At 46.1% G+C, this 26876-nt stretch overlaps 1 protein-coding gene across 5 annotated transcripts in view; it reads left to right on the top strand.

The window, feature by feature from the left end:
* Positions 1-26876, top strand: part of INPP4B (inositol polyphosphate-4-phosphatase type II B) — a 476735-nt gene that overhangs the window by 286067 nt on the left and 163792 nt on the right. For all 5 annotated transcript variants that reach the window (XM_075929898.2, XM_089777992.1, XM_089777993.1 and 2 more), the window contains one exon: positions 19908-20019. In XM_075929898.2, coding sequence (XP_075786013.2) covers positions 19908-20019 — 112 coding nt within the window. The remainder of the gene's footprint in view (positions 1-19907; positions 20020-26876) is intronic.

Here is a 26876-nt window from a genome sequence, read left to right as displayed (position 1 = left end):
TCTTCCGAAAACTTCTTCCGAAAGGGAGCATCTGCTCAGCAAAAGCACATTAAAAAAGCAATCTGCTTTTTCGAAAGATAGCATCCATTCAGTGTAGATGCTCTCTCGCATTTAAGTTGTGAGGACTATGGACGGAGTGGCCACCAGGAGGACACCTGTGCTCTTCCCTCTTCCCTGTCCCCCTACATCTTTTTCTGAAAGATTTACCAATGTCAGAAAATCCCCTCTGTTCTTTTTTATTTTCTTTCGAAAGAACACGATTGCAGTGTGGACATAAGTGAAGTGTTTTTGGAAAAGCTCTGCAGTGTAGACACATGTCACCAAGTAGTACAGAAGCAGAGAAAACTGCCCACACCTCTTCGATGGCAGTAAAATATATCCTCTTGGCATTCTCCCTGCAGCATCCCTGTTGTCAGGGATATGGGAGGGGTCTAAGTGCATTGCCAGGAATACTGTGCTTCATCTATTTGTTCCTGAGGTGCACCAGCTTGCAAAGGTCTTCCCAAGTAACTGTAAGTTAGGTTATAGCAGCCCTGAGGCTACCCTATCCTAAGACAAGGCAGAGATTCAGGGAGTTGAGACTGTCTGTCTGTAGTGCAAAGTAGATACAAGTCTTGTTCTTTAATCTGGTCTATATTTCCTTTTTACTGACACTTTAACATTTTCTTGCTCAGGAAGAACACAACCTAAACAATGTTATGATTGGTTTTGAAAAAGTAGCCTTGTGTCCCCAGTTGCTTGACAGGCAGAAGACATTTTTGGTGTGCCCAGGGTAGTGAAAGACACCTGGGTTGCGGGATGGCTGGGATATGGCCGTGACTAAGGAAATAAGCCAAGGAACTTTCTTCCTGAGATGTTGATAGGGCTTTTAGTCTGTCACTTCATTTTACGGTGGTGTTTTCGTTTTTTTGGGGGGGAGGTGGTGGTTTTTTTTTTTTGTATTTCAGCTCTTAATGTTTAAAAATGTATATTTTTAGACTGTCCACCAAATGAGCATTTAGGGCAATGTGTATATGTATAAATAATTATCAAACCCTGCCAGAAAAACAATTTGAGGGTTATAATTTTTTGTTTGTTTTTGGCCAAGTTCAAAACCTATGTCTTCTTAAGGAACTTTACCTTTAAAGATGTTGGATCAGAGTTTCCACTCTGAAAACTCCAAAGGGCTAAATTATGGCTCACCACCGTAGTGAAGTTCCCAATAGTAACAACTGGTGAATAAAATGATACATTTTCCAAATAGGAAAAAATAGTCATCTTAAGCAGGCTAAATATTTCTAAACTAGCCAATTAGCCCGTTATAAGACGGGATTTTCGGGTCTTCTCTCCTGAGTGTGCGCACTTTCTTTCTCCTCCTACTGCCTACCCGCACCCCAGCTATCCTCCGCCTCCTGTGTCTCTCTCTCTCTCTCTCTCTCTCCATCTTTCTTTCTCTCCTCCTCCTCCTCCTCCTGCCTCTCTGCCCTCCATCTCTCCCCACCCCCTTCCCCTTGCCTCCTGCCGTGGCGCTTGGCTGAGTGCTGCCTGCTCAGCTGGGCTGCCACGAGGGAGGGGGCAGGGGCGGTGATGTACACGGTCAGGGGACGGGGCCATGTACGTCACCGCCCTCCCTTCCCCTCCCACCGCAGGGGAGCTGAAATGGCCCCTTGCGCTGTTGGCTCCTCCGGCGGCCCGACTGAGGGGCGCAGCACTCAGCTGAGTGCCACAGTGGGAGGGGAAGGGGGGCGGTGATGTACAAAGTCCTGCCCCCTGGCCGTGTACATCACCGCCCTGCCCCCTTCCCATTCCTCTGTGGCAGCTCAGCTGAGTGTTGCGTGCTCAACTGGGCCGCTGCAGGGGAGGAGGGGCAGGTCGGTGATATACACGGCCAGGGGGTGGGGCTGTCGGTTACCACTCCCCCTTCCTCTCTCCCACAGTGGCCCAGCTGAGGGGCGCACCACTCAGTGCCACGGTGGGAAGAGGAAGGGGGGGCGGTGACGTGCACGGCCCTGGCCATGTATGTTAGCACTCCGCCCCCCCCCCCACCCATCCAACAGGGGCTCAGCTGAGCAGCACAGCGCCAGCGCCACTCAGCTGGGCCGCAGTGGGGGAGCAAGTGGCAGCAAGCAGCCGTTTGGGGTCTGCGCTCACCATGCATGGGGAGCACGAACGCCAAACAGCCGCTTGCCGCCCGGGGCTAGGGTTGCCAGGTGTCCCGTTTTCTACTGGACCAGTGGTCCCCAACCTTTCAAGGTTGCCGGGCGCCAGGGGGCGTGGTCGTTCGCCCGCCGGGCGCCAGGGGGCGGGGACACTTGCGCCCTGGGGGCGGCCTCCCCCATAGCTGCATGCCCGGGGCCGGCGCTCCCCCCGCCCAGCGCCGCACGCCCGGGGCCAGGCCAGCCCTGAGCACCTGGTGGGCGCATGGAAATGCCCCCGCGGGCGCCGTGTTGGGGACCACGGTACTGGACTGTCCAGTATTTGCACCGTCTGTCTGGTAGAAAAATTTAGAAAATACCGGACATGTGCAATGTCTGGTATCTTGTGAATTTCTGGCTGGTTGCCGGAGGGAAGCCTGGCCTGGGTGGGGAGAGGAGGGGGACAGCGACTGGGAGGCAGCATGTGATTGGCTTTGGGAGCCCTGTGGTCGTTCGCAAACGCTGGGTGGGGCGGGGGCCGGAACTCCCAGCCACTCCCCCGCCCCGCCCGGCTTTTGCACGGGACCAGAGGCTCTCAGGGCCAATCGTGGCCCATCTCCCAGCTTGGGAGCCTCTGGCTGCAAGCAGAAGCTGGGTGGGGGGAGTGGCTCCTAACCTGGCCCATGCCAGGCTTCTGCTGGCAAGTAAATGGAGCGCCTCCCGGGGGTGCGTCCGGAAGGACTCCGGCTGCTGCCAGTGGCTGCACCCCCCTGACCCCTCTGGTCTGCTTCCGTCCCCCCCTCCTCCCGTCCAGCCCAGAGGCCCCTGATTCCCCCCAGCTCTGCTTCCTGCCCCCTCTTCCTGCTTGCTGGCCAGCCCCACAGTCCCCGGATACCCCCCTCCCCGCCAGCGCTGCTTCCCACCCCCCTTCCTCCAGGCCCCCCCATCCTCCCCTCCAGCCCCACAGTCCCCTGATGTCCCCCCCCCCCCAGCTCTGCTTCCCACCCCCTTTCTGGCCAGCCCTGCCCCCTTCCCCTCCCTCTGTGGCACGCTCAGCTGGGAGCGCTCAGCTGGGCCCTGGTGAGGGAGCAAGTGGCAGCCGTTTGGGATCCGCGCTCCCCACGCATGGGGAGTGCGGACCCCAAACAGCCGCTTGCCACCGCTTGCTCCCCTGCCGGGGCCCAGCCGAGCGGTGCAGCGCCTGGCTGAGCCGCCACGGAGTCAGGGGAAGGGGGGCGGGGCGCTGACGTATCCGGCCAGGGGGCATGGCTGTGTATGTCAGTTACAGATGCACAGACAATGGCCTACTATATATATGATTTCAACTTTGCAGTATATGTTCCCTAGAGATACAAATGCATCCATTGCCATGCTTTTGTCACCAAACCTCGTTAGGTGCACTGATGGCTGATTGAAGTAATTTAGACTGGCTTAGTTCAGGCCAGGTTTCCTGGCTACTCCCCATGCCAGCAGCCCAGCTGACCTATGTGCCAGCTCCCAGCCCTCCCCAGCCCAGCTGAGCCACATATTGGGCTTCACAGCTCCACCATATCATCCCCCCAGCAGCATGTCCGCTTCCTGGCTCCTCACCCCTCCACATCGCATTAGCTTCTGTGCTTCCTCGCCCTGCATCGGGCAGCCTCCCGGCAGTACACCAATACTCTCTCATCCTGGAACATCCATGGTGCAAGAGGACCACAGAGATTGCCGGACCAGCGTGTCCCGGTTTAGAGGTGCAACCTGTGGTTTATTTGAGCTGTTGCTGCCCCTTGGCGATCAGTTTGAGTCTGTGTTCAACTAGACAAATTTTCCCTAGTCTGACCTTATTTCCTAGATGCTTCTTGTCATGATATGCCACAGGAGGCAGATGGACAACTGTTAGGCTTTAAACACTGGGCATAATGCCAGGAAAGCTGAGGAAAAAGCCTTTTCTTTTTTTTTTTTTTTTTTAAACTCAAAACTTTAGCCTTATATTGAAACAGTGATGGAAGTGAATAAATTTAAACTTTTAAAAAGTGACATTCGTTTACTCTAAATGGTAATGTTGTTGGTGGCATTTTGAAAACATACTGCTAATTGACATGGGGCTCGGGGTGTCACAAGATTCACAAAGACGACAGTGTTCATAGATGAAAATAATTAATACATTTGTCATAAGAAAATGTGCTCATGTCTTTCAAAATGTGCTCCTTTGGTGGGAAAAGAATTTGTGTTGAACTGTGTTAGTCTGCACTACTTGCTCTGAGACTGTATAACTTTCAATTGTTCCATTCTCCTTTTCAGGCACTCTCTCAACTTTCTTATTTATAATTTACAAGACTATGCAAATATGTACTCTGCTTCTCTTTTGCTTTGTGTTCATATAACATTTTTTTAATCTGTGAAGTTATGGCCATGGGAACCAATTATAATTTTTTAATCTTTATATTCAAAATATTCATTATCAGTAAGGTTGTAAGAAGCAAAGTGAATCCATGTTTTAATTCCTTTAAGCATCACTAAAATCTTAATATTCTTTTTTGATTGACATCTCATATGTATGTAAAACCATCATACTGTAAAAACAGAAGAGTAACTAGTTTTAAAAACTTATTTGACTTTTTTCAGATAATACCCAAAGATCTCATGGGAAGTACCCAATAGTTACATAGGCAACACCATATTTGCTACCAATGATAGATATATTCCTTCAGATTAAAAAGGGACACTGTGATTAACTCAGAGTACAAATCAAAGCAGCATGTATGGGGAAATGCACATTGTTCAGGCTGTCTGAACATATTCACTGCTGGGGGTGGAAGCCCATTTTTCCCGTTCTACTGTAGTTGTATGTTAATGTGATCCCAAAAGACTTCCCACATCTGTTGGCCTATGTAGCACTCCATTGTGCCCTAAGATATAGTCTTCAGGACCAACATATAATTAATTAAAATTAAATTCCAAAAGTTATGGGGCAAATTCACTGCTGTGATGGAACAAAAGAGCAGAAACTCCCTGGCAGGCATAGTGTCAGTATAACTGGTTCCTACGCTACAACCTCTTGCAACAGTGGCACATTGACTACATTTAGACTGGCATGATTTTCCACAAATGCTTTTAACAGAAAAGTTTTCCGTTAAAAGCATTTGCGGAAAAGGGCGTCTAGATTGGCACGGATGCTTTTCCGCAAAAGCACTTTTTGCGGAAAAGCGTCTGTGCCAATCTAGACGTACTTTTGCGCAAAAAAGCCCCAATCGCGAAAATAGCAATTGGGGCTTTTTTGCGCAAAATAAATCTGAGCTGTCTGCGCTGGCCCTTTTGCGCAAAAGGACTTTTGCCCGAACGGGAGCAGCATAGTATTTCCGCAAGAACACTGACAATCTACCTTAAATCGCCAATCTCATGTAAGAAGTGCCCTACGGGAGGCTGCACATGCGTGGTGCCGCTTCTATGCATGCGCAGCCTACTGTCCCCTCAGTTCCTTCTGTAGCGCAGCTGGCGTTGGCCAGAAATGCAGTTGCTCTCCAGTTTTTCAGACTTTATTTTGTTCATGTTGTTAGTAGTGTTAGGTACGGTGTTCATAGGTGGTGGTGGTGGTGGTGGTGGTGGTGGTGGTGGTGGTGGTTTCTAGTTAGTTAGTTGTTATATATAAATAAATAAAGAGTCGGCTTTGGCACAGACAAAAGCAAAGGCCAAATCAGCCTCGGCTGAGGCACCGTCAGCACCGAAGAAGTCTCAGCCTCACTCGGCACCATCAGCACCAATGCCACCTCCGGGACCAAAGAGGCATAAACACGTGGTATGGGCAGCCTCCCACCCAGCACCACCAGCAGTGCAGATTGCGGTGGTAACACCCTCCGTGCTGCTGATGGCACGGGCAACCTCTGCACCCCTCCCTTTCACTACTGCGGAGGAGCTCAAGGTAACTTCAGTACCCACAACCCAGTTATTCATTGCCGATGGCACGCCCACATCTGGCAGGCTTGTAGGAATGGAAGGTGCAGCTTCAGCACCGCTGCGTTCAAGTAGTGAGGATGACAAGCTCTTGGTCGGTACCCGCACACCAAGGCACTCCTCCACAAAGCACTGACAACAGCGAGAACAGTCAGCGCTGCAAGGGCAACCACTTCAATGGCTGCCCCCTCCTGTGCCTTTCCCAGCCAACTGGCAATATTGGGATACCTGGGCATCATATCAAGCCCAGCAACCACAGCTGGTACAGCCTCAGCCAACTCCATTGGCATTATCGAGCCATCTCCCTGCCATCCCTGACAGGTCAGTCAACCAGGAGGAAGATAAGCCAGCCTCAAGTAATCAGGACTTCCGTGTCTTCTCACCCTGCAACTCACGTCATACCATCCTCCCCTGATGACACTTTAATGCCCCCTCCTCCTACAGCAGGAGATGACTTTCACTAATGGCAGGAGCTATCCAAGAGGGTGTCGGATGCTTTTGAGGTCTCCCTGGTTAGCCACCCCAAAATGCACTAAAGCTGACCAGCATACTACATGCCTCCCTGTCTGCTAAGCTGGCCCTACCAATGGACCTGGCATTGATGGATCCTGCCAAGGTGATCTGGCAGATGCCAGCCACAATCCCACTGGTCTGCAAAAGAGATGACCATAAATAAATACTATGTTGCACTGCAGGGTGCTGATTTCCCACCTATTCACTAATTCTCTAGTGATGGATGCGGTCAAACAGAGGGGAAAACAGAGCACAGCTAAAACCACACTGTATAGTAAGGAGTGGAAAACCTCATGGATGGAAAGGCATATTCCTCCGCATCATTACAGCTGCATATATTCAACTACGTGGGCAATGCTCACAAAATATGCACATCATATCTTCGAGCAACTTTCATATTTTGACAGCCTTCCTAATGACAAAAAGGGAAAGTTCAAGGCCGGTATCAGTGAGGGCACCCTGGTCTCACATATGGCTCTGCAAGCGGCCCTAGATGTATCCAACACAACATCCTGGTCAATAGCGATGGCTGTTGTGATAAGAAGGTCGTCATGGCTACACTTCTCCAGTTTCCCCCGCGAGGTACAGGCCACAGTTGAGGACCTTCCTTCCCAGGCTCCAAACGCTTCACAGACACCACTGACATATCACTCCATTCCATCAAGGATTCACTGACTACATTAAAGATGCTTGGCATCCACATCCCTGCAACAAAACACACACAGGGCAGATACTTTACACAATGCTACAAACTTTGGCATTTCACTCAAGGCCAGAGGCATTTCAATAATAGGAGAAGGCAATGGCAAACTATACAGAGGCGGACTCCTGACCAGTCCTCTAACGCCCAGCCCTTAACCTCAAGGCAAATGTTTTGAAGATCAGGTTGAGAGTCGATTAACACCTGCTTGTTTAAGGCAACGACAGCCCCACTGTCTATTCCACCAGTGCCTCTTACCTTTCTACCATCAATGGGCTTCTATCACGACTGACAAGTGGATACTGGACATTGTAAAGGGTGGATATTCTATCCCTTATTCTTCTGTCCCAGTTTCCCACCCACCTTTCTCATCCCTCTTCAGGACCCATCTCACCAGAGCATCCTACTTCAAGAAATCAAACATTTGCTCCACCTAGGAGCCATAGAACCCATACCCCATCACTACGGGGTAAACTATTTTATTCCCATTACTTCCTCATAACAAAAGTCATGGGGATGGAGACCAATTCTCGATCTCAGAAGGCTCAACAGTCGCATGTGACCCCAGCAGTTCAAGAAGGTCACTGTGACAGGACTGGCCAGCCCCGCACTGAACAGGGGGGCAGAGAGCCTGCCTATTGGGTGGAATACACCCCTCCCCCGCAGCCCTGCTGAGCATGCTCACGGTGCAGCCCTGGTATAAAAGGCTGCTGGGCTGCTCAGTTGGGGCTGGCCATGGGAGAGGAAGGAGCTCCTCTCCAGGCACCGGAGCCACAGCTGCAGCAGCTGGTCCAAGAGGTGCTGGACCAGTTACTCCTGCCGCTGTTGTTGCCGGGATGAGCCAGACCGCAACACCGGCCGTGCTGTGCAGCCTCCCTAGAAGCTGTCACTGCCCCGGCCCCAGCTGTCTTCCAAGCCACGCCTGCCAACATTGCTGCAGTTGCTGGACCCGCACCTACATATGGGACCGCTGTCGGACTGGGTGAGGGGGTAGGAAGCAACCCAGGGCAGGGGCCAGAAAAGGGCCCAGCGGGCTCAGTGAGTTTTGGGGAGGATGACCCGCTGAGCCAGTGGTGGGAACCACCTGCCCCTGATAGGGACCTGGGTTGGGCCCAGTGGAGAGGGAGGGCCCTGGCCCCCCTACCCTTTCCTCCCAGTTCCCGGACGATGAGGGGATCCATTTAAAGAACTAGGCCTCCAGGCCTGCATTTAAAAGACTGGGCTTCCGGGCCTATATTTGAAAGGGCTGGGCCTGCATTTAAAGGGACCAGACCTTAGGGAGAAGATGGTGGGGCTGGTGAGCCCGCCACAGTCGCCCTATCTACCATAATCCCAGCCTTAAACATGTGGGACTGGTTATTAACACTCAACCTCCAGGATGTGTATTTTCATGTATCCATCCAGCACATGGGTAATACCCAAGATTTGCATTGGGCGATGCCCATTTCCAATACACAGTACTGCTGTTTGGACTCTCCACAGCCCCGAGGGTCTTCTCAAAGGTGGTCAGAGCGCATCTCCACAAATGGGGGGTGTCTACCTCTACCTCAATGATTGCTTGATAAAAGCAGCCATGAGTCAGGACCCCCACAATGTGGTCTCCCTAACCAGGGATCTATTCCAGATTCTCAGGCTGCAGATAAATTTATCCACATGCAAATTACAACCATCCCAGACAATGGAGTTTATTGGGGCTCACTTTGACTTGTGTTCAGGCTATAGGCTCCCTCCACGGCTGAGATTCCAGTCCACCTAATTGCACTGCTCCAAAGCAGCCCACAAGTTCCAGCCAGCACCTGTCTTCAGTTGCTAGGTCTAATGGCAGCGGCCACATCAGTAGTACTCTATGACAGGCTATACATGAGGCCCATGTAGCAGTGGCTAAGGTTTGTATACAGATCTTGTTACAACAGTATCAACAAGCTAGTCTCAATCCAAAACAAAATCAAACTATCGCTGGACTGGTGGGCAAACCCCAAAAACATGTTTATTGGGGTACTTTTCCACAGACATCCTCAGGCAGTGACCATCATGATGGATGCTTCTCTCCTTGAATGGGGGTGCAGGGGGAGTGCATTCAGGACCTCTCTCAATGCAGGGTCATTGGTCCCCATAAGAGTCCACCCTGCACATAAACATACTAGAACTCATGGTGGTACTTTATGCGTGCCAACATTTTTTCATCTCCTATGCAACAACACAGTGCAGATTTTTGTAGACAACCAGGCCACAATATGGTCAACATGCAGAGTGGTATCAGGTCTCACCGCCTATGCAGGGAGACTGTCTTCCTGTGAACACTGCATACCGTGTTTTTTGCATATATGCCTCTTATCTTCCAGGCAAGGGCAATCTTTCAGCAGACACTCTCAGCAGAAAGTTCAGCTCCAATCATGAATGGGAAATGGACTCCAGAATTCTACAACAGATTTTCAATCAATGAGGGTTCCCAACAGTAGACTTATTTGCAGCCAGTGCCAACAAGAAGTGTCCACAGTACTGTTCCCACTTGAGCATTGGCTTGCACTCTGTGGGGACACATTCACAGTACTTTGGAGTGCATCTCTCCTACATACATTTCCTCCAATCCCGCTCCTTTACCAGGTAGTCAACAAAAACAGTGTGTGCATCTACAATACTACTTTTGGAATACTTGCCAACAGTATGACAACATATTATATAAATCAATAGGTGGCACCCATTCCTGTTCCCTGTGCATCAAAGCATTGTGTCTATGGAACCGATGCATCCACCACAAAGTCACTCTAGTCGCATCCTACCTACCTGGTATCAACAATGCCACAGTAGATGTGTTGAACAGATAGTTTGCACCAGATCATGAGTGGGAATTGTATCATCAGGTACTCCAACCTATCTCCCGTCAGTTAGGCTCTCCTCTGATAGACCTCTTTGCCTCCTACAAGAATGTCAAGTGTCCACAGTACTGCTCCAAGCCAGAAGATGGTCCCAGATCATTAAGGGGATGCCCCTCTACATTGTGTTCCCACCGACTCCTCTTATTCCAAGAGTCCTCGAGAAGATCAACAGAGATGGGGCAATAATGATACTGATGGTCCCCTCCTGGGCATGGCAAATGTGTTTTCCTTATCTCTCAACAATGTCTCCCCAGCCACCCTATCACTTTCCCAAACTCCATGACCTAGTGACACAGAATGCTGCTACAACTTCAGCCCCATGTTCTGCATCTGACAGCCTGGCTCCTTGTTGGGTCCACAAATCTGAAAGGCTCTGCTTGAATCACATGAAAAGTGTTTATGCATAGCAGGAACTGCACCACACATTCCACTTACCTTAAAAAGTGGCATAGATTTTCATCCTAGTGCAATAACAAACATCTTCACTTGTACTCAATATCTTTACATGAAATCTTAGAATATAACCTTCTCTTAAAACAATCTGGCTTAGCCTTTCCCTCCCTTAAAATCCACCTGGCAACAATTGCCATGTTCCCCGACTTGATACACAGCTTTTCAGTATTTGCGCACTCTATCACAAAGAGGCTCATGAAGGGCTTTTGCAACCTTAATCCATCACACAGGACACCACCACCAGTGTGGATGCTAGACACTCTTACCCAACCTCCATTAAAACCACTGGCTACATGTCCACTTTGAGGACCACCAAGGTGGTCTTTCTGCTCACCATAACATCCACCTGCAGAGTCAGTGAGCTTGTGGCTCTCATGGCAGTACCACCAGTTTTAATAAGGACCATGTAATATTGCGACCTCCCCCGAAGGTGTGCTCTGACTTCCATGTTGATGAACCAGTCATTCTTCCATCCTTTTACACACATCCCAATAATATCCTATTCTTTTTACCCTAGATATGCACAGAGCACTCACTTTTTACATAGGCAGAACCCAGTCTTTTCACACGTCACAACTATTATTAGTTTCCCTAGTAGAGCACTCCATGGGTGAACCAATTTCATCCCAGTGCATTTCTAGACTGATAATGTCTTGCATTACCCAATGCCATCTGAAACTAGCCACTTCTGGGAGCACACAGGGCTCATTCTACAAGAGCCATAGCAACATCCACAGCTTTCCTGAGAGGAGTTCCCCTCCGGGACATTTTCAATGCAGCCACATGGTCCTCAAACCATAACTTTATGAAACATTATGCTGTCTCTCCAAACACCTAACTAATGATACATCAGTAGCCTCAGCAGTGCTATCAACAGCTTTTAAACTGTTTCCAAGACCCGCCTACCTTGTGTTCCCGAGTACTGTTAGAAAGTCACCAATAGTAGAGCACCCACAGGGACATCACTTGAAGAAGAAAAGGAAGTTACTTTCCTTGTGCAGTAACAATGGTTCTTGAGGAACTGGCAGGAGCTGAACCGCACATGTGAAGGGAAAGGCATGAATGGCATGAGGTGTCTGATGCACATGCATGGTACGGCTGACTACTGCTAGGGAAAACTCTGATCCGTGGCACTGGGACAACCCGATACCAACAGTAACAGTGGAGCACCCACAGGGACATGCAGCATATCGCACAAGGTGAATAACTTCCTCTTCTGCAACCACACCCAAAGCTTTTGCCAAGGGTTCAACATCTTTTCACTGCAATGAACCTAATTGCTACCAGTCTTTTTCCCCAAAGCCTCACGCCAACTCTAAAGAGGCTATGTGGCACATGCTCAGTGTATGCAGAGCCGTTTCCTTTGATTTGGACAGGATGAGAAGAATCCGCGAAACACCTAGACTGTTTGTATCCACAGCATAGAGATCCCTGGGAATGGCAACTTCAACCCAAAAGCTAGATGGAGTGTGGACAGCAGCTGGTTGGCCTACTCCATCTTCAACCAAGACCTTGTATTGCGAATACGTGTATACTCCACAAGTGCCATGGTGGCTTCTACAGCCTACCTCAATAACATACTTCTTGTGGACATTTGCTGATCCATGATGTGGTCTTCCACCCACACATTTGCTAGACATTATACCCTTGATAATTCCCTATCCCAGAGTTTTAGATTTGGGCACTCCGTTCTGACCATGGATCAAAGCACCCACCTCCGATCACAGATTCTGCTACATAGTCTTCTAAGGTGGAGCAGTCACAGGAACAGTCCTTGAAGAACGAGAGGGTTACTCACCTTATGCAGTAACGGAGGTTCTTTGAGATGATTGTTCATGTGAGTGCTCCATCACCTGCCCTTCTTCCCCTCTGCTTCGGATATTATTAATGGCTTCTGCAGCAGAGAAGGAAAGGAGGGGACGGTTGAGTAGGTGAGTAGCCCTCTCTTAAAAGGGCCCGAGTATCTCAGGATGGATACTCAGTACTTCATAAAAATCACACCTCCATAAGGTGTCTCAAACTGGACATCCTAAAACTGAGGCAATCCAAATCACTAATCACTTCTGAATATCCTTGGCTACTTATCATTCTGTTTTGGTGGTTGCCTGTGAAATTATTATTATTTTTACAAGGGGGTTATGGAGATTCTGTATAGGAACTGTTTCAATTTGAATAAATGTATAGAAGTGCAGATGCTTAGCAAAACATGTCCTCACTTCTTACACAGCCCAGGTTCCAAATATTACTCAGATGTCTATCAATTCTTGTGAGATCACCACCACATCTTGGCTATGCCAAAATCCCAAGACTTTGTGTAGACCGGAACTTAGTTGTGTGATGTTAACATGAATAACGCCTGATGTACACAAGACCTTCAATGAATTCTGAGCTGGTTTCTCTTTCCTTAATGCCACTAGACTTTTACAAGTACTAGATAGCAAACACTGACATTATGTCTTTAAATCCTTGTCCTACCGGGCACAAGAGAATAAGGCTTTGTTTACACTGCCAAATGAGTGAAATCTTTTGTTGTTCACAGATATTTAATCCTCTCTACCCCCTCCAAAAGACAAAAGCTTCACTGTGCCAAGTGGCAGTATAAAAGGGTCGTTGGTGGCAGGAGTATTCTCCTGTTGTCAACAGGACCCCTGCTCAAAGAGGAAGGAAATATTTTGTTGGCAAATATGCTGACAAACAGCATTTACACTGCCCAATTTTTAGCAACACAGCCGTGCCACTGAAATCTCAGTAGTATAGATGGAGCTAGGGATGTTAAATGTTGATTAATTAACTAATAGAAGTTGATGGAATTAGTTGACTATTCGATTGGTTGATAAGAACTAGTGCATTCCGCCTTTGAAATGTACAAGAGCCCCTCATGGGCTTCAAAGATTGAAACACTGCACGGAGCCTGGGGTCAGCGGCACACAAACTGGTTCAGGTTCATTGATTTTTCTTTAATTTTTTTCTCTTGTTTTGTTTGCTCTTTTTTCACCTCTGTATACACATTATAAATTGATCTATATTACAAACACCAATATTGAGTCATTAGTTTTAATAGCACAGCTATGTGATTGGAACGTTGGATACTAAGTTTTGAAATTACAATATTTTATAGTACTCTTAAACTCCTTCTTTATGGACAATGCGTCCTGTAGGTAAAGTGCACAGTGTAAAGATTGTTGGCTGCTTAAGGCCTCTGGAAATAAGGATGTCTCTGGTAAGGTCTCCTTAGTTAACTGTCTGACGGTGAGAGAGTTTCTACTGAAGGTACTTCAGCTAAGGACTCAGTGATAAGAATGGATTAGTTAAGACATGTTGAGTTAAAGATGCCTTAGTCAACATCACCCTGTTCTGATGGATGTCTTAATTAGTACCTCCCAAGTTAAAGACTTCTCTTGAGAAGCAAGTAGCTGTATTATGTCTTACTAAAATAAGGGCCTTCAGAGTTTAAGGAGGTACTACTAAAGCAGCTTAGCAGTGTTGAGATGGCATAGTAGGTGGAAAGCTGTGCTATTATCTTAAATTAACTAGTAAATTAAATGCAAAACCAAATGTTAATAAAAATTTAAATTTCCAAATCACCATACAAGTCAAGAAAAAAAATGTTCAGATTTCGGCAGGGATTTTCTCATCTATATGACATATTACTATGTCTGGTGCTTGTCTTCCCTATTCAATATACACCATAGCATGGTGTTGACTACATTTTCAAATGTGTATTCATAAAATATACAGGTTAATAGTAAGTAAACCATTAACTTTTAAATGTCTTAACTTTTGAGTGATTTATTCTTCAGGGATTTTCCTTAGTTTTCATTTGTTTTTGCTATCTTTTATAATCACCATTCTCAAAGTCAACTATCCTCTCAATTAAGGCATCATTAACTCTTCTCTTGCTTCTCCACACTTACAACTTGAGACCATACATTATTGTTTCTTCCCCCCACAACATCTTTTCATCTTTTCTCATCTCCAGAGTCACTAATGTATCTATCATTCCACTTGTCCATCCAAAACACAGACACTAAACTTATATTTCTTGCCTTTTAATCACAATACTTCATCCTCTGCCTTTGCATTCCTCTACAAGTACCCCATGCTCCCCAACATAGAGCTTAAATTTCTTGTTACCTATGTTGAAGGCACTTGTTTATTTCAGTGTTTCATTTCTCTCTCTCTAAGTAAGATTTTATTCTCATATGAGTTCTAAATGCATAGCACGTCTGTCAGAAAACCCTCACATACTAATGGTACTTACAATTCATAGTGTCTGACACAGCTAATGATGGTTTCTCCCTGGACATTTATAGAACTTTGATTTGTGTGCCTGTAGCATTCGACAACAAGATTTGTTTTCATATTCTGATTTAACATTTCTATTTGCTATGAGGAGACGAAATTGGTGGGGGATTGGCCACAGTATGAAGATCTCAGTGTTTTCGTTTTATTCTATTGTACATTTCTTTTGAAGCTTTACTTAGCTCTGATGTATTTCAGCTTGTAATACTAAAAATTTTACCAGGATATAAGTGACATTCAAAAATACTAATTTTACAGGAGTCAAACCTGTCCCTACTCTGGCACTTTGAGTGTAGGAGGTGGGGGGTTCACAAGAGACCTTAAAAATACCTTGCCTCTAGAGCAGGGGTGGGCAATAATTTTTGATGGGGGCACTCCAAGAATTTAGTAAGTGGTCAAGACTGAGGGGGGATATGATAGAGGTCTATAAAATCATGAGTGGTGTGGAGAGGGCCGATAAAGAAAAGTTATTTATTAGTTCCCTAAATAGAAGAACTAGAGGACACCAAATGAAATTAATGGGTAGCAGGTTTAAAACTAATAAAAGAAAGTTCTTCTTCATACAGCGTGTAGTCATCCTGTGGAACTCCTTGCCAGAGGAGGCTGTGAAGGCTAGGACTATAATAGAGTTTAAAGAGTAGCTAGATAATTTCATGGAGGTTAGGCCCATAAAAGGCTATTAGCCAGGGGATAAAATGATGTCCTTGGCCTCTGTTTGTCAGAGGCTGGAGAGAGATCGCTTGATCATTGTATTCGGTCCACCCTCTCTGGGGCACCTGGTGCTGGCCACTGTCGGCAGACAAGATACTGGGCTAGAAGGACCTTTGGTCTGACCCAGTACGACCGTTCTTATATTATGTTCTTATATTAATGGAGGAGGTGCAGGAGTTCTGGGGTGGAGGTTAGATGCAGAAGGGAGCTTGGGGTAAGGGATTAGGGTGTGGGATCTGGGATTGAGTTTGGCTGAAGGAGGGGACTGTGACCTGGGGCAGGGAGCTGGGGTATAGGAAGGGGGTTCAGGGTCTGGGAGGGGAGTGTTACCTGGGGTTAGGAGTACAGAGGTTTGGGTTGTGGTCTGGGGTTCAGGGTTTGGGAGGGTGTTGTAAACTGGAGCAGGAATGCAGGAGGGGTGCAGGGATTTGGGCTTGATGGGGGGATAGCAGATTAGGATGCAAGATCTAGGAGGGGGTTGTGACATGAGGAGGTGTGTAGGAGTGGAAGCAGTGTCTGGGAAGGCCTATGGGGGCTGGAGCAGGGGTGCAGAAGGCTTGGATTATATGGGGTAAGGCTGTAGTAGGGGGGGCAGAGGGATTGGGGGGAGAAAGGGGCTGAGGTGCCAAAGGCAAGCTCTGTTGAGGAGACCTCACCTGGGTGGCTCCCAGCTAGCATCTCAGCAGGTTCCTTAACCAGAATCCCTGCCTTCCAAGCCTCTGTACATGCTCACAGCAGTTATAGGGGCTATGTTTGCTGCAAGCCGGGGGAGGGGCAATTGACATACTGCCTGTCCTACAAACAGGCAACTGCTATTGGCCAGAAAACCGGCCCATGGGAGCTCCTGGGGCTGAGAGTAGTGTGAGATGCCTCTGCCCCCTCCTCTGGGGCTCTCCGGATTCACAGAAGCACATGGCCCTGCAGCCAACTTTCCTGAAGGTCGAGCAAGGACAAGGCAGTCAGGGAGCTGGCTGAGGCTCTTGAGAGTTTAAACAAAGAAAATAACCTAATCACATCTAAACATGCCATATCACTTATATACCCACATCTTCAAGGTCCAGTCTATTTCTAGGCATGGGTATTCCTTTTCTGGGCATGGGTATCCCTGTGGTTCAAGTCGTCTTTTACCCCCAGATCCTGGTTTAAAACTCACAACGAAAAGCAGCAAGCAAATTCCCTTTCAGTTCAAATCTCAAGATTTTTGTCCCATTGGTTCTCCTGAAAAAGATTAATTGAACCACAGGGATACCTATACCCAGAAAAGGAATACGCGATATTTCCTAGCTACCTGCATTCAGCCCTTTAGTTACTGAATGCTGAGATGTTTAGAAAAGGACATCCATCATAACAGGTTAACAAAGTAAAATTAAGCATTGATTTATTAGTCTAACATTTGTACAACTAGAACTACAATATAAATATATGTTGATACTGTTGCATATTGTTCTGTATCTAATGCCCATATGTTTCTGTGAGGATAGGATAAGAACAAAAAAACAAGCAACAGCCCAGAGAGAGAGACAGAAGGAATTGACATGTTCTGTCAAATGTTTCCATTATTATTTTGATTTTATTTTGGTCATATGTGCCATTGTGCCCCCTCAACCATGATGGCTCTCTAATCAATTCATTTGCGAATTGAACCCAATTCTGAAGACTTCATTTATACCTCCTGAATCACAAAGACAAGCTTGCAGTAATGAAAGGTTAAAGAGTAAAAGCAAAGAATAGTCCTGTAGCACCTTGGAAACTAACGGAATTGTATAGTATCATGAGCTTTCATGGGTAACATCTTACCCATGAAAGCTCAAACATGCTTCCAGATTTATTTTTTAGCCTGAAAATTGTGTTTCCTTCAAAGAGCGAGCATAAGATTTTACTTTCTTAACTTGGGAGAATGAAACGTTTTAATCTTTTCTATCCCCTTGGACTGAAACTAAATTCATCACTGCCTAAAATGCTTGGTTAATTTTTTTAAGGCTAACGGGTCTGATACATTTTGATCAGCATGATAAAACTTCTATTATGCTGTAATGAACTCAGTCTTTTACCAGTTGCACTGGACTTGATACACGAGTTTTAAAGTCTATATTTGACCTGGCAGAAGTAGTTTTCATTACATACTCCCTTTCTCCTCATAGATTGATTTATCTGTTCATTACTGGAGCTTGGTCTACGTGTGCCAATTTTGACATAAGAAGGAGAAAAATGAAAAATTAGGTCAGCACTGCAGTCTGTAGTAATTCAAAGGAGGAACTGCCATGAATCAAGTGTTACCTTTTCTTTTTAAAAGAACGCTTGCAAATTATTTTACATGAAATTTAAAAATTGTTTATGTACTGTTATTGATAAATACTGTTTGTAAACTGAAAACTTGATTCTCTAATACTAATTTCCATCCCTATTGCATGCTCATTGGTCTTTTAATGTAGGGTTTGTGTGCTGAGCTGCTGGATTGTTTGCATTTGGTTTTCATTTTTGTTTCATGAACTTATTTTCATGGAACAAAAAAAACCCCACATTACACAAAGATTTATAAAATGTTACAAAGTCAATGGAAGGCAAAATTATATTGCTGTACTATCAGAGAACAAACATTTTAAGGGTCTCTCATTTTAGGTAACAATGGCTAGAACTAATAAGTAAACATTATCTTAAAACACAGAGGTCACTACATTTTAAGAATGTGGAAAGTGTTCCAAATTACTACTGTGAACCAGATCGTGTTCATTCAAGTATATGCTTAACTTTCCACTCTGGGAGTGGGCTCATCGATTGCTTTTGGAACTCTTCAGAGTGTGTAAAATCAAGAACAGCACAAAGTTCCACTGCAATCAACAGGTTCTCATTGCAGGATTAGAGACCTTATTAGCCTGAGGCAGTCACTTGTGTAAGAACATGGAAACAGCCATACTGGATCAGACCAAAGGTCCGTCTAGCCCAGTATCCTGTCTGCTGCTGGAGGCCAATGCCAGATGCCCCAGAGGGAGTGAACAGAACAGGGAATCATCAAATGATCCCTCTTGTCACCCATTTCCAGCCTCTGACAAACAGAAGCTAGGGACGCCACTCCAGGAGCCATTTAATCTCCCTCCTAACGTATGGAAATTAATATTTATTTACTGTTTCATATGTGAGGATTGATTTAGTTTTTTATAAGGCACTATAAAAAGATTGAGGAAGACACATACATTGTTTTCTCTGAGACTCCTTCTAACAATGTGTGTATTTCAGACTAAAAAAGCTTGAAACTATTTCCTAACATTACTCAGCTTCTGAATGTTATTCTTTCCCAACATGCCAACCATAGAGCCCTTCTCTAGTCCTGTTTCTAATCCTATCATAACAAAGTCAAGCTCCCCATTTTCACGTGTATGGTCATAAATAGGGATCTGTGTCTGTCATGGAGATCACAGAAATCACAGATCTCTGACTTCTGCATGGGCCAGTATGTCTATCCCAGGGCTGCCAAACAGCTGGCTCAGGGGTCACTGCTGGAACAGCCCAGGACCAGCTGCACTCATGGATGCACAGGTGGTCCTTGGGCAGCAGTTGGTGTGGCTGGCCACAAGGGTTTACTAAACCGTGGTCTCTGGGGTGGCCAGAGCAGCTGCTACTTTGGTGGCTCCTGGAAGCAGTCCCTGGGTAGCTAGAGCAACCACTGCTCTGGCAGTTCCCAGCAGCTGGTGCCAGTGGCCTTTCAGGTTTCACTTTTGGAAAAAAAGTGTTTTTTCAAAACGCCATGATGTGATTATGCAAATGAAACACAGGAAATTCAAATACTGGCTTCATTTGCAATTTCGATCTGTTTAATTTACATCCCTCTTTCGTAAGAGGGATATAGTCTAGACCTAGCCCCATTGACATAGCTACTGTTTCTCAAAGAGGCAGATTAATTATGTTAATGGAAGAAGTTCTCCCATAGGTAGCATCTTCATTAACATGCTATGGTGCAGTTCAGAGCTGCTGTAGCTTTTTATGTGTAGACCTGCCCCTACTCAGGAGAACAGTTAGCACATATCTGGTATTTGTAAAATAGTTCCATTTTCTTTTAGACAGCACTCACCCATCTTGAGTTGTAATTAATATATGCAAAATTCTTCTTATAAGCAGTGCTGGGCAAATAAAGTTGCTGTCCTATTGTTACAATTTACTTTATCGTAATAGAAAATTAGATAAATACAGATGAATGTGGCTACAAAATAAATAGAAAAGCAAATGTACATGGACATGAATATTTGTATTGATGTGACTAGAGGCTGCTGAAGAATACAACTTTTTAATAGTAATTATTTTTGGTTTCAGGACTTCTGATAGTGGAAAGACAGTTGGTACCATAGATGTCAGCCTTGTGAAGATGGGGGAGATAGAAGAGGGGAAAGCAGACCACATCACAACAGATGTGCAGGGACAAAAGGTAGGAAATCAGCCAGCTCACTGCACAAATTAAATTGGAATGATCTGTGGTGCCAGATGCCAATATTACTAATACTACACTGGGGTTTAAGTTCTCATTATTCAAGAAAGCAAAATGAGAAATCAGCTCTGGAATGAAGTGTAATGTATGTGCTCAGGTCTCTGAACTCAAAATTTGTTTGCATAGAGCTGTGCCAAATGATACTCTATCCTCATGCTCTCCCCTCCTTGTCCCTTTGGCTAGAACAAAAGTACTCATTTAAACCTCAATCAACCATAATTGATCACTATCTGAAAATGGTCATAAGGTGATAAAAGGTAGTAAAGTTGTGAATGGTCAAAACTTGGATTTGGCTTTACTAATAATAAGCACAAAATGCATTAAATTAACCATAGCCAAGATGCCTCCCCAGGCTATTCCTCTCTCAGCTCAGCCCTGTGATCTGGATTCTTTTGCTGCAAGAGGACCACACCCCATGCTGCCAAACCACCTATTTAGCATAAGTCTACCCTGTAAAATTAGGTCACGTTTATTTTTCTGCCTCCAATTTTACAAAGTCAGTGCTGCCTGTCCCCACAATTCGGTTAGGGAAGTGTGTCCTTACTACCAGGGCTTGCATCAACTCATGGAGCAATGCACTGTGAGCTGCTATCCCACAGTTCCTGCCGCTGATTGGAATTCTGGGGTTTTGTCCCATTGGCAAATGGGACAAACATATTTTGTGGGTTGTTTTGGGTACACGTCACCAGCCTCCCATGATGTGCTTTCCTCTCTCTCTCCCTCCCTCCATTCCTGAAAGGAATGGCAAACAATTATTTTGGTGCCTTTTTTTTCTAAGTCTGGGTTTACCCAGGCAAATATAGCATGGCAAGCATGGACCCTGCTCAGCAGTACACTGTTTGTTGTAAGCATCACGAGCATCTCGCACATGATCCTGTGGTATTTGTAGAGCCTAACCAAAAGCTGCCGTGTAGACGAATGTGATGACATGCAATGTGCATTTGCCAGAGGCAGTTGGGCATGTTGCCATGGTGGAATGCTGCTTCTGGGCCCAGGAAACAAGCACTGAGTGGCGGGACCCCATAGTTATGTAGCTATGGGATGAGGAACAGTGGCTGCAGAACTTTTGAATGCATAAGGCTACTTTCATTGAAGATTGCGAATTGCTTTCCCCAGCCCTGAAGTACAGCAGTATCAAAATGATATCTGCTCTGACAGTTGAGAAATGAGTGGCAATAGCTCTGTGGAAGCTTGCAATGCCAGATTGCTACTGGTCAGTCCGAAATCAGTTCGGAATGGGTAAATCTACCGTAGGGGACTGCTGTGATCCACATAGCCAGGACCATCAATACACTTCTATTAAGAAGTGTATTGACTCTGGGAAATGTGCAGGATATAATGGATGGCTTTGCTACAATGGCATTCCCTAACTGTGGTGAGGTGCTAACTTTGAGCAGCCAGACACTAGGGAAATAACAAAAGCACGGTGAGGTGCACCACGTTTCCAAGAGGCTTTGAAAACCGGTCTCATGAATGACCCAGTGCTGATGTGACTCTTCTGTGTTGTTCACGCCCCCCCTTTTCTTACATGTACTGCTTCAATCCATGCATTTTTATTATGCTAACATACACTGAAGAGAGACCGCAAGGGATAGCAAAGATAACCTACGTCTAGGGGCCTGATAACATGGAGTGGGGGTAAGGACACATAGCTTACAGTTGCACTGAGCAGAAAACAAAGCTGTGGGAATGAGAGCCTTTTGATCCATGAACTCTCTCCTGGAGCGTCATACATATGGAACCAGAACTCCCACCTCACATTCTTGAACACTTGTGAGAGGAAGACATGAAACTTAGTGAAGAGGGCAACTGGTTCATCATTGGGTACAGTGGGGCTCTAAGGCAGTGGTGAGCAACCTGTGGTTTGTGAGATGCATGCAGCCCATCAGGGTGATCGGATTGCAGGCCACGAGACATTTTGTTGATGTTGACAGTCTGTAGGCACCACCATGAACAGCTGTCAGTGGCTGTAATTCTCTGTTCCTGGCCAGTGGGAGTTGTGTGGGTGGTGCCTGCAAGTGTTGGGACTGCAGGGACATATTGGTCACTGCTTCTTCTAGCTCCAGTTGTCCAGGAACAGCAAACCAGGGCCACTAGGAGCTATGGAGGATAGTACCTGCAGACAGTCAACATTAGTAAAATGTCCCATGGTTCACAATCAGATTATCCGGATAGGCTGCAAGTTGCCCACCGCTGCTCTAAGGTCTCGCTGCCTTTTCTGCATCTCAGTAAGATATCTCAACATGTCTGTTTGCACCCCCATAAGCCGCAACATCCGCCTGCATGTTATGCTCTTGCTCTTGCTCCTTTTGTGTTTTCCTATCCTTTTGGCTGGTGTACATGCTCTCCATCAGTGTTGGCCGAGCTCAATGCATGGAGGCTTATCAGCCTCTGAGGAACACCTCAAATCACAGAATATATCTTCCTTTGTCCATCTCTTTTTTTTTTTTTTTTCCCCCTTCTTCTAATCTGGGACAGCATTTGTGTGCTGGTGTGTGGGAAACACCCTCAGACAAGGTTCCAGGTGCAAGGAAAAAAGCCCATTAGGGTAGACTTACAGAACCTACATTGTTGAGAGCAAATAAACTCTTGCAATGTACCCTTTGCAAGCAGTACATACTTAGCTTTAAAATACAAGGCTGAGTGTTGGCAGCCCAATTTAGTTTGCAGGCAGGCACAGTAAGCCCAGAGGAAAGGGTAGGAGCGATCTTTTGCTGCTGCTTCTCAAACCCCGCTGATTAATGGCTGCAAAGTATATTCCCCATTTCTCACAGCAACCTCGATGTTGCTTGAGTGTTTAATGGGACAGATTACTTCAGGGCTAAAACTTAGAAACTTTACCTTGGTGAAATGGGAGACCATGTGTGATATTGGTCTCCTGAGAGTAACAGAGCTGGAAAGCTATCAGTTGCTGCAGGAATCTGAGCAGAGATTGGGACATTTTGCTCCTACATTGTGTGCTGCAGTGATTCCAGATGGTTAATACTGGCATGGTGTGGAAAAGTGTCTTACTATGGTAGATGGAATACAATAGCCCTTCTCAGAAATCTTCTGCAAAGAATTGCAGAGTACCTCTGGGAAAGGTTTGTAGAGCTATCCATGGAGATTCCCAATCCATCCCCAGACACATAAATAACCTTTCCCATGGAGCACCCTTTGCATAGCTAGACTGGCTGCCACTGTAACTCAGTTGTGTACCTCAGATGGAACAATAATATTAATAAATATGGAATTTGAAAAGTTTCAGAAAAGGGCAACAAATTATTAGAGGTATGGAATGACTGCCAGATGAGAAGAGATTAATAACACTGGGACTCTGGAAAAGAGATGACTCTTTGGGATACAATGGAGGTCTATAACATCAAGTTTAGTTTGGAGAAAGTGGATAAAAGAGTTATTTACTCCTTCTTATAACTAGGGATGTAAGTGACTAGTTGAGTGACTACTCAGTTACTTGCTTTCCTCCCCTCTCCTTGCTGCCTCTGATACAGAGGCAGCAAGGGAGAAGCAGGAGCCAGTGCTGTGTGAAGTTGGGGGGAGCTGAGGGACAGGGGAAGCAGAGCTGTAGCAGTCCTGGAGCCGGCCCGAGCTGGGACTTCTTAGCCCTGGCTCGTGCCGGCCCTGGGAGCTCTGCTGCAGCTCCTCATTTTAAATGTAGTAGGAGCAGGGCTGCCTTCACACCTAGCTCCTACTATGTTTAAACTGCAGAGCTGCCGCAGGGATAGCTCCTGGACCCAGTGCAAACTGGGACAGAGAGCCTATCCTCATCGACTACACAATTAGCCAGTTACCTGCTTCTTAACTTCCTTACCCATAACAGAAGAACTAGGGGTCACCAAATGAAATTAATAGGTAGCAAGTTTAAAGGAAACAAAAGGAAGTACATCTTCATACAATGCACAGTCAATCTGTGGAACTCCTTGTCAGAGGATGTTGTAAAGGCCAAGACTTCAACAGGATTCAAAAAAGAACTAGATATTTGCTCTTACCCAGAATGGGCAGGGATGGTGTTCCTAGCCTGTTTGCCAGAAGCAAGGGACAGAGGATCACTTCATGATTGCTTGTTCTGTTCATTCCCTCTGGGGGCACCTAGCATTTGGCCACTGTCAGAAGACAGGATACTGGCTAGATGGGCTAGATTAATCTTTGGTCTGACTCAATGTGGCTTTTTTATGTTAAACTCAATTTCATTCAACTTCTATAGTGGGGGTACAAATGTGCACTTATATGGCTGTTGGAGAGAACGTATTCTCCACTTCCCTGCTACATATTCTCTTCCTCATAGACTTTAAGGTCAGAAGGGACCATTATGATGATCTAGTCTGACCTCCTGCACAGTGTAGGTCACAGAGCTATCCACAGAGGCTTAGGGGGTACTGGTGGCATCCCCGCTTAGAATGGCATACAGCTGCTCATAGAAACAGAAGGTCTGTGGTTCACAACTGGAGCAGCTGTCTGACTCCCATGTCTTCTGGTGTGCAGGTCAATCCTGTTGAATAACACAGTGCTTTGTCTATACTACTCCTAGTGAAACCTGGGCAAGTCAACTCTAATGGTACACTTCTGGCTGAGATGGAGTACAAGCATCTGCTTTGCAAGCTCTTTGGGTCAGCAGAAAGGGCTCAAATGTGGACATGCATGTAATAAATTTGACCTAACATGTATATATTCACCTAATGCTGTAGTGTGGACCACTCCTTACTAGAGGCAATTAATGAGCTATACGTACAATAGTGAATCAGCAGGAATTAAGTGGTATCTCCTTGGCAATACTTGTTGTGGTGAGTTGATAGGAGAATGCAACAAACTTCTTACAGCCATAGTTTCAGTGGTCTTGTGAGATGCATTTGTTAGTGTGTGTAAATGGGTTATTTGCATGTGTCAATTAAATGGAACATTTTTACCCAATTTCCTGTTTATGGTTGCGAACAGCTGAGGATGCAGTTTGAGACAACTTTTTGAAAATGTCATCTTTGTTACTTATGGATTCCTCATCCATATATTGAAATACCCCAACCAATTAGTTTTGAAGTGAGTATACCGATCAGTATGCTGAAAGCCTGTACACCCAGCCATTCAGGCAGAAGGAAACTGATGGCAAAGGCAGGGTAACTGACAAACAGCCTGAATGGGCATCTGGACAAGATGGGGGTGGGCCCGGCTCTGTGCTCCCAGAACGGGTGAGGCAAGGGGCAGGGGTGGGAGCAACCAGTCTTCCATGCTTCCCCAGAATGTGCCCCCTCCCCAAGCCCTCAGAGCTGCATGGAGAGTGTGGTGCTCTGGCAGCGATTTAAAGAGCCAGGACTCCAGCCACTGCTGTTGCAGTAGCCATGATGGTGGCCAGGAACCCTGAGCCCCATTGGATCCACAGGTCCTGGCCCAACTGTGCCAACAATCCTGCTATGTGTATGTGAGGATCAGGTTGTTAGTATCATTCAGAATTCAGAGTCAGGTAGAGGTTTCTGTTCTCATGTTAGTAAGCCCTGAACGTTTTCCTTAGTGCAAGGTCAGCTTGAAATGGAGGGGGAGAAAACTGAAATATTCACTTTGAAGAAGAATGTATTATGCTAATCACTGACTCCTTGGCTACACACTCAGGCCAGTGAAACCCATGTGGTTCTGCTAAGCAGAAGGGCATAATTGTTTGCATGGCACAGAGCATGGGAGGCAGGCAGGGCCAAGTCTGGAAAAGCCGTGGGAGAGACAGAGATGAGAGCAGAATATCTGCTGCTCTTTGAATTCTTTTGTCCTCTGTCCCAGCCCCTGTGGAAGGGACAAATGGCATCAGCCCCCAGAGCCTATGACTGCTTCACTGTTTCAGTAGCAACTGAAGTATTTTTGTCAGCCTTCCCAACATGATGGAAGGTTCCTTCTCTCATACGGCACTAGACAGAATGATACAAAGAACAGTTGTGCTTAGCCAGTCTGTCTTGTTTAGGATTTAGAGCTAAAGGCAATAAAGGAAGCTTGTGTGATGGCTTTCAAAGGGGGGGAAAATGTTGGCAAGATTCTAAATTACATTAGAACATTAGATTCTAAAACATTAGAACTCAGAAGATTCTAAAACATTAGAACTCAGAAGAGGAACCTATAAAATGGTTGAAGATTATATAGAAGTAAATACAGGTAGAACCTTCTTGGTTTGGCGCACTCAGGACCTGACTGGTCCTGCATCAGGGAATTTCCTGGACCAAGGGAATTCAGTGCTGACCTTCCTGCCCTTGGCAACCAGCCAAGCTCTTGCTTCTGACCCCCAGGGCACTGTGGTTGCACTATTCTGGTCCCTGGGGCACCATGGCTCCACTCCCTGGCTGCCAGACCCGTAGCACCCTGGTTGCAGGGCTCACCTGCTTGGGCCAGCTAGGTCCCATTCTTCTTTGGTCTGGAAACGCTGTTGGTCCCAACCCTCCAGTTTTCCCTCCTCAGTGCTCTGGCCCCAGTGCATGCATGAAGTTGCTGATTATGCCGAACCAGCGGTGTTGCCAGACTAGGAAATTCCAGATTAGAGGTTCTATCAATAGTACTAAAAGATGAAATGATCAAGTAAGGAAAGAAATGTCAATAAGGGGACAGCATAAATAAATAAAATTCCCACCCTGTTTCCCCCCCCCCAACGCTGATTCAATCCAAATTGCTTTTGTAGTAAATCATGCTACCTCTTTGTTATGATTGTGAGATCAGCCCTGTTGAAAGAAATTTCTTTGAAATTGTGTCATCACAAATTATTTTAGACTCTTCTATTGTCTTGTTGGAAACTTCTGTCTACTGCATTTTAGGACAGTCCTTCATGCTTTTCT

The sequence above is a fragment of the Pelodiscus sinensis genome, chromosome 4 (assembly GCF_052426305.1).
Source record: "Pelodiscus sinensis isolate ZL-2025 chromosome 4, ASM5242630v1, whole genome shotgun sequence".
Lineage (NCBI taxonomy): Eukaryota > Metazoa > Chordata > Testudines > Trionychidae > Pelodiscus > Pelodiscus sinensis.
The sequence above is the reverse complement of the archived record's forward strand: the minus strand, read 5'-3'. Positions and strand labels throughout refer to the sequence as shown.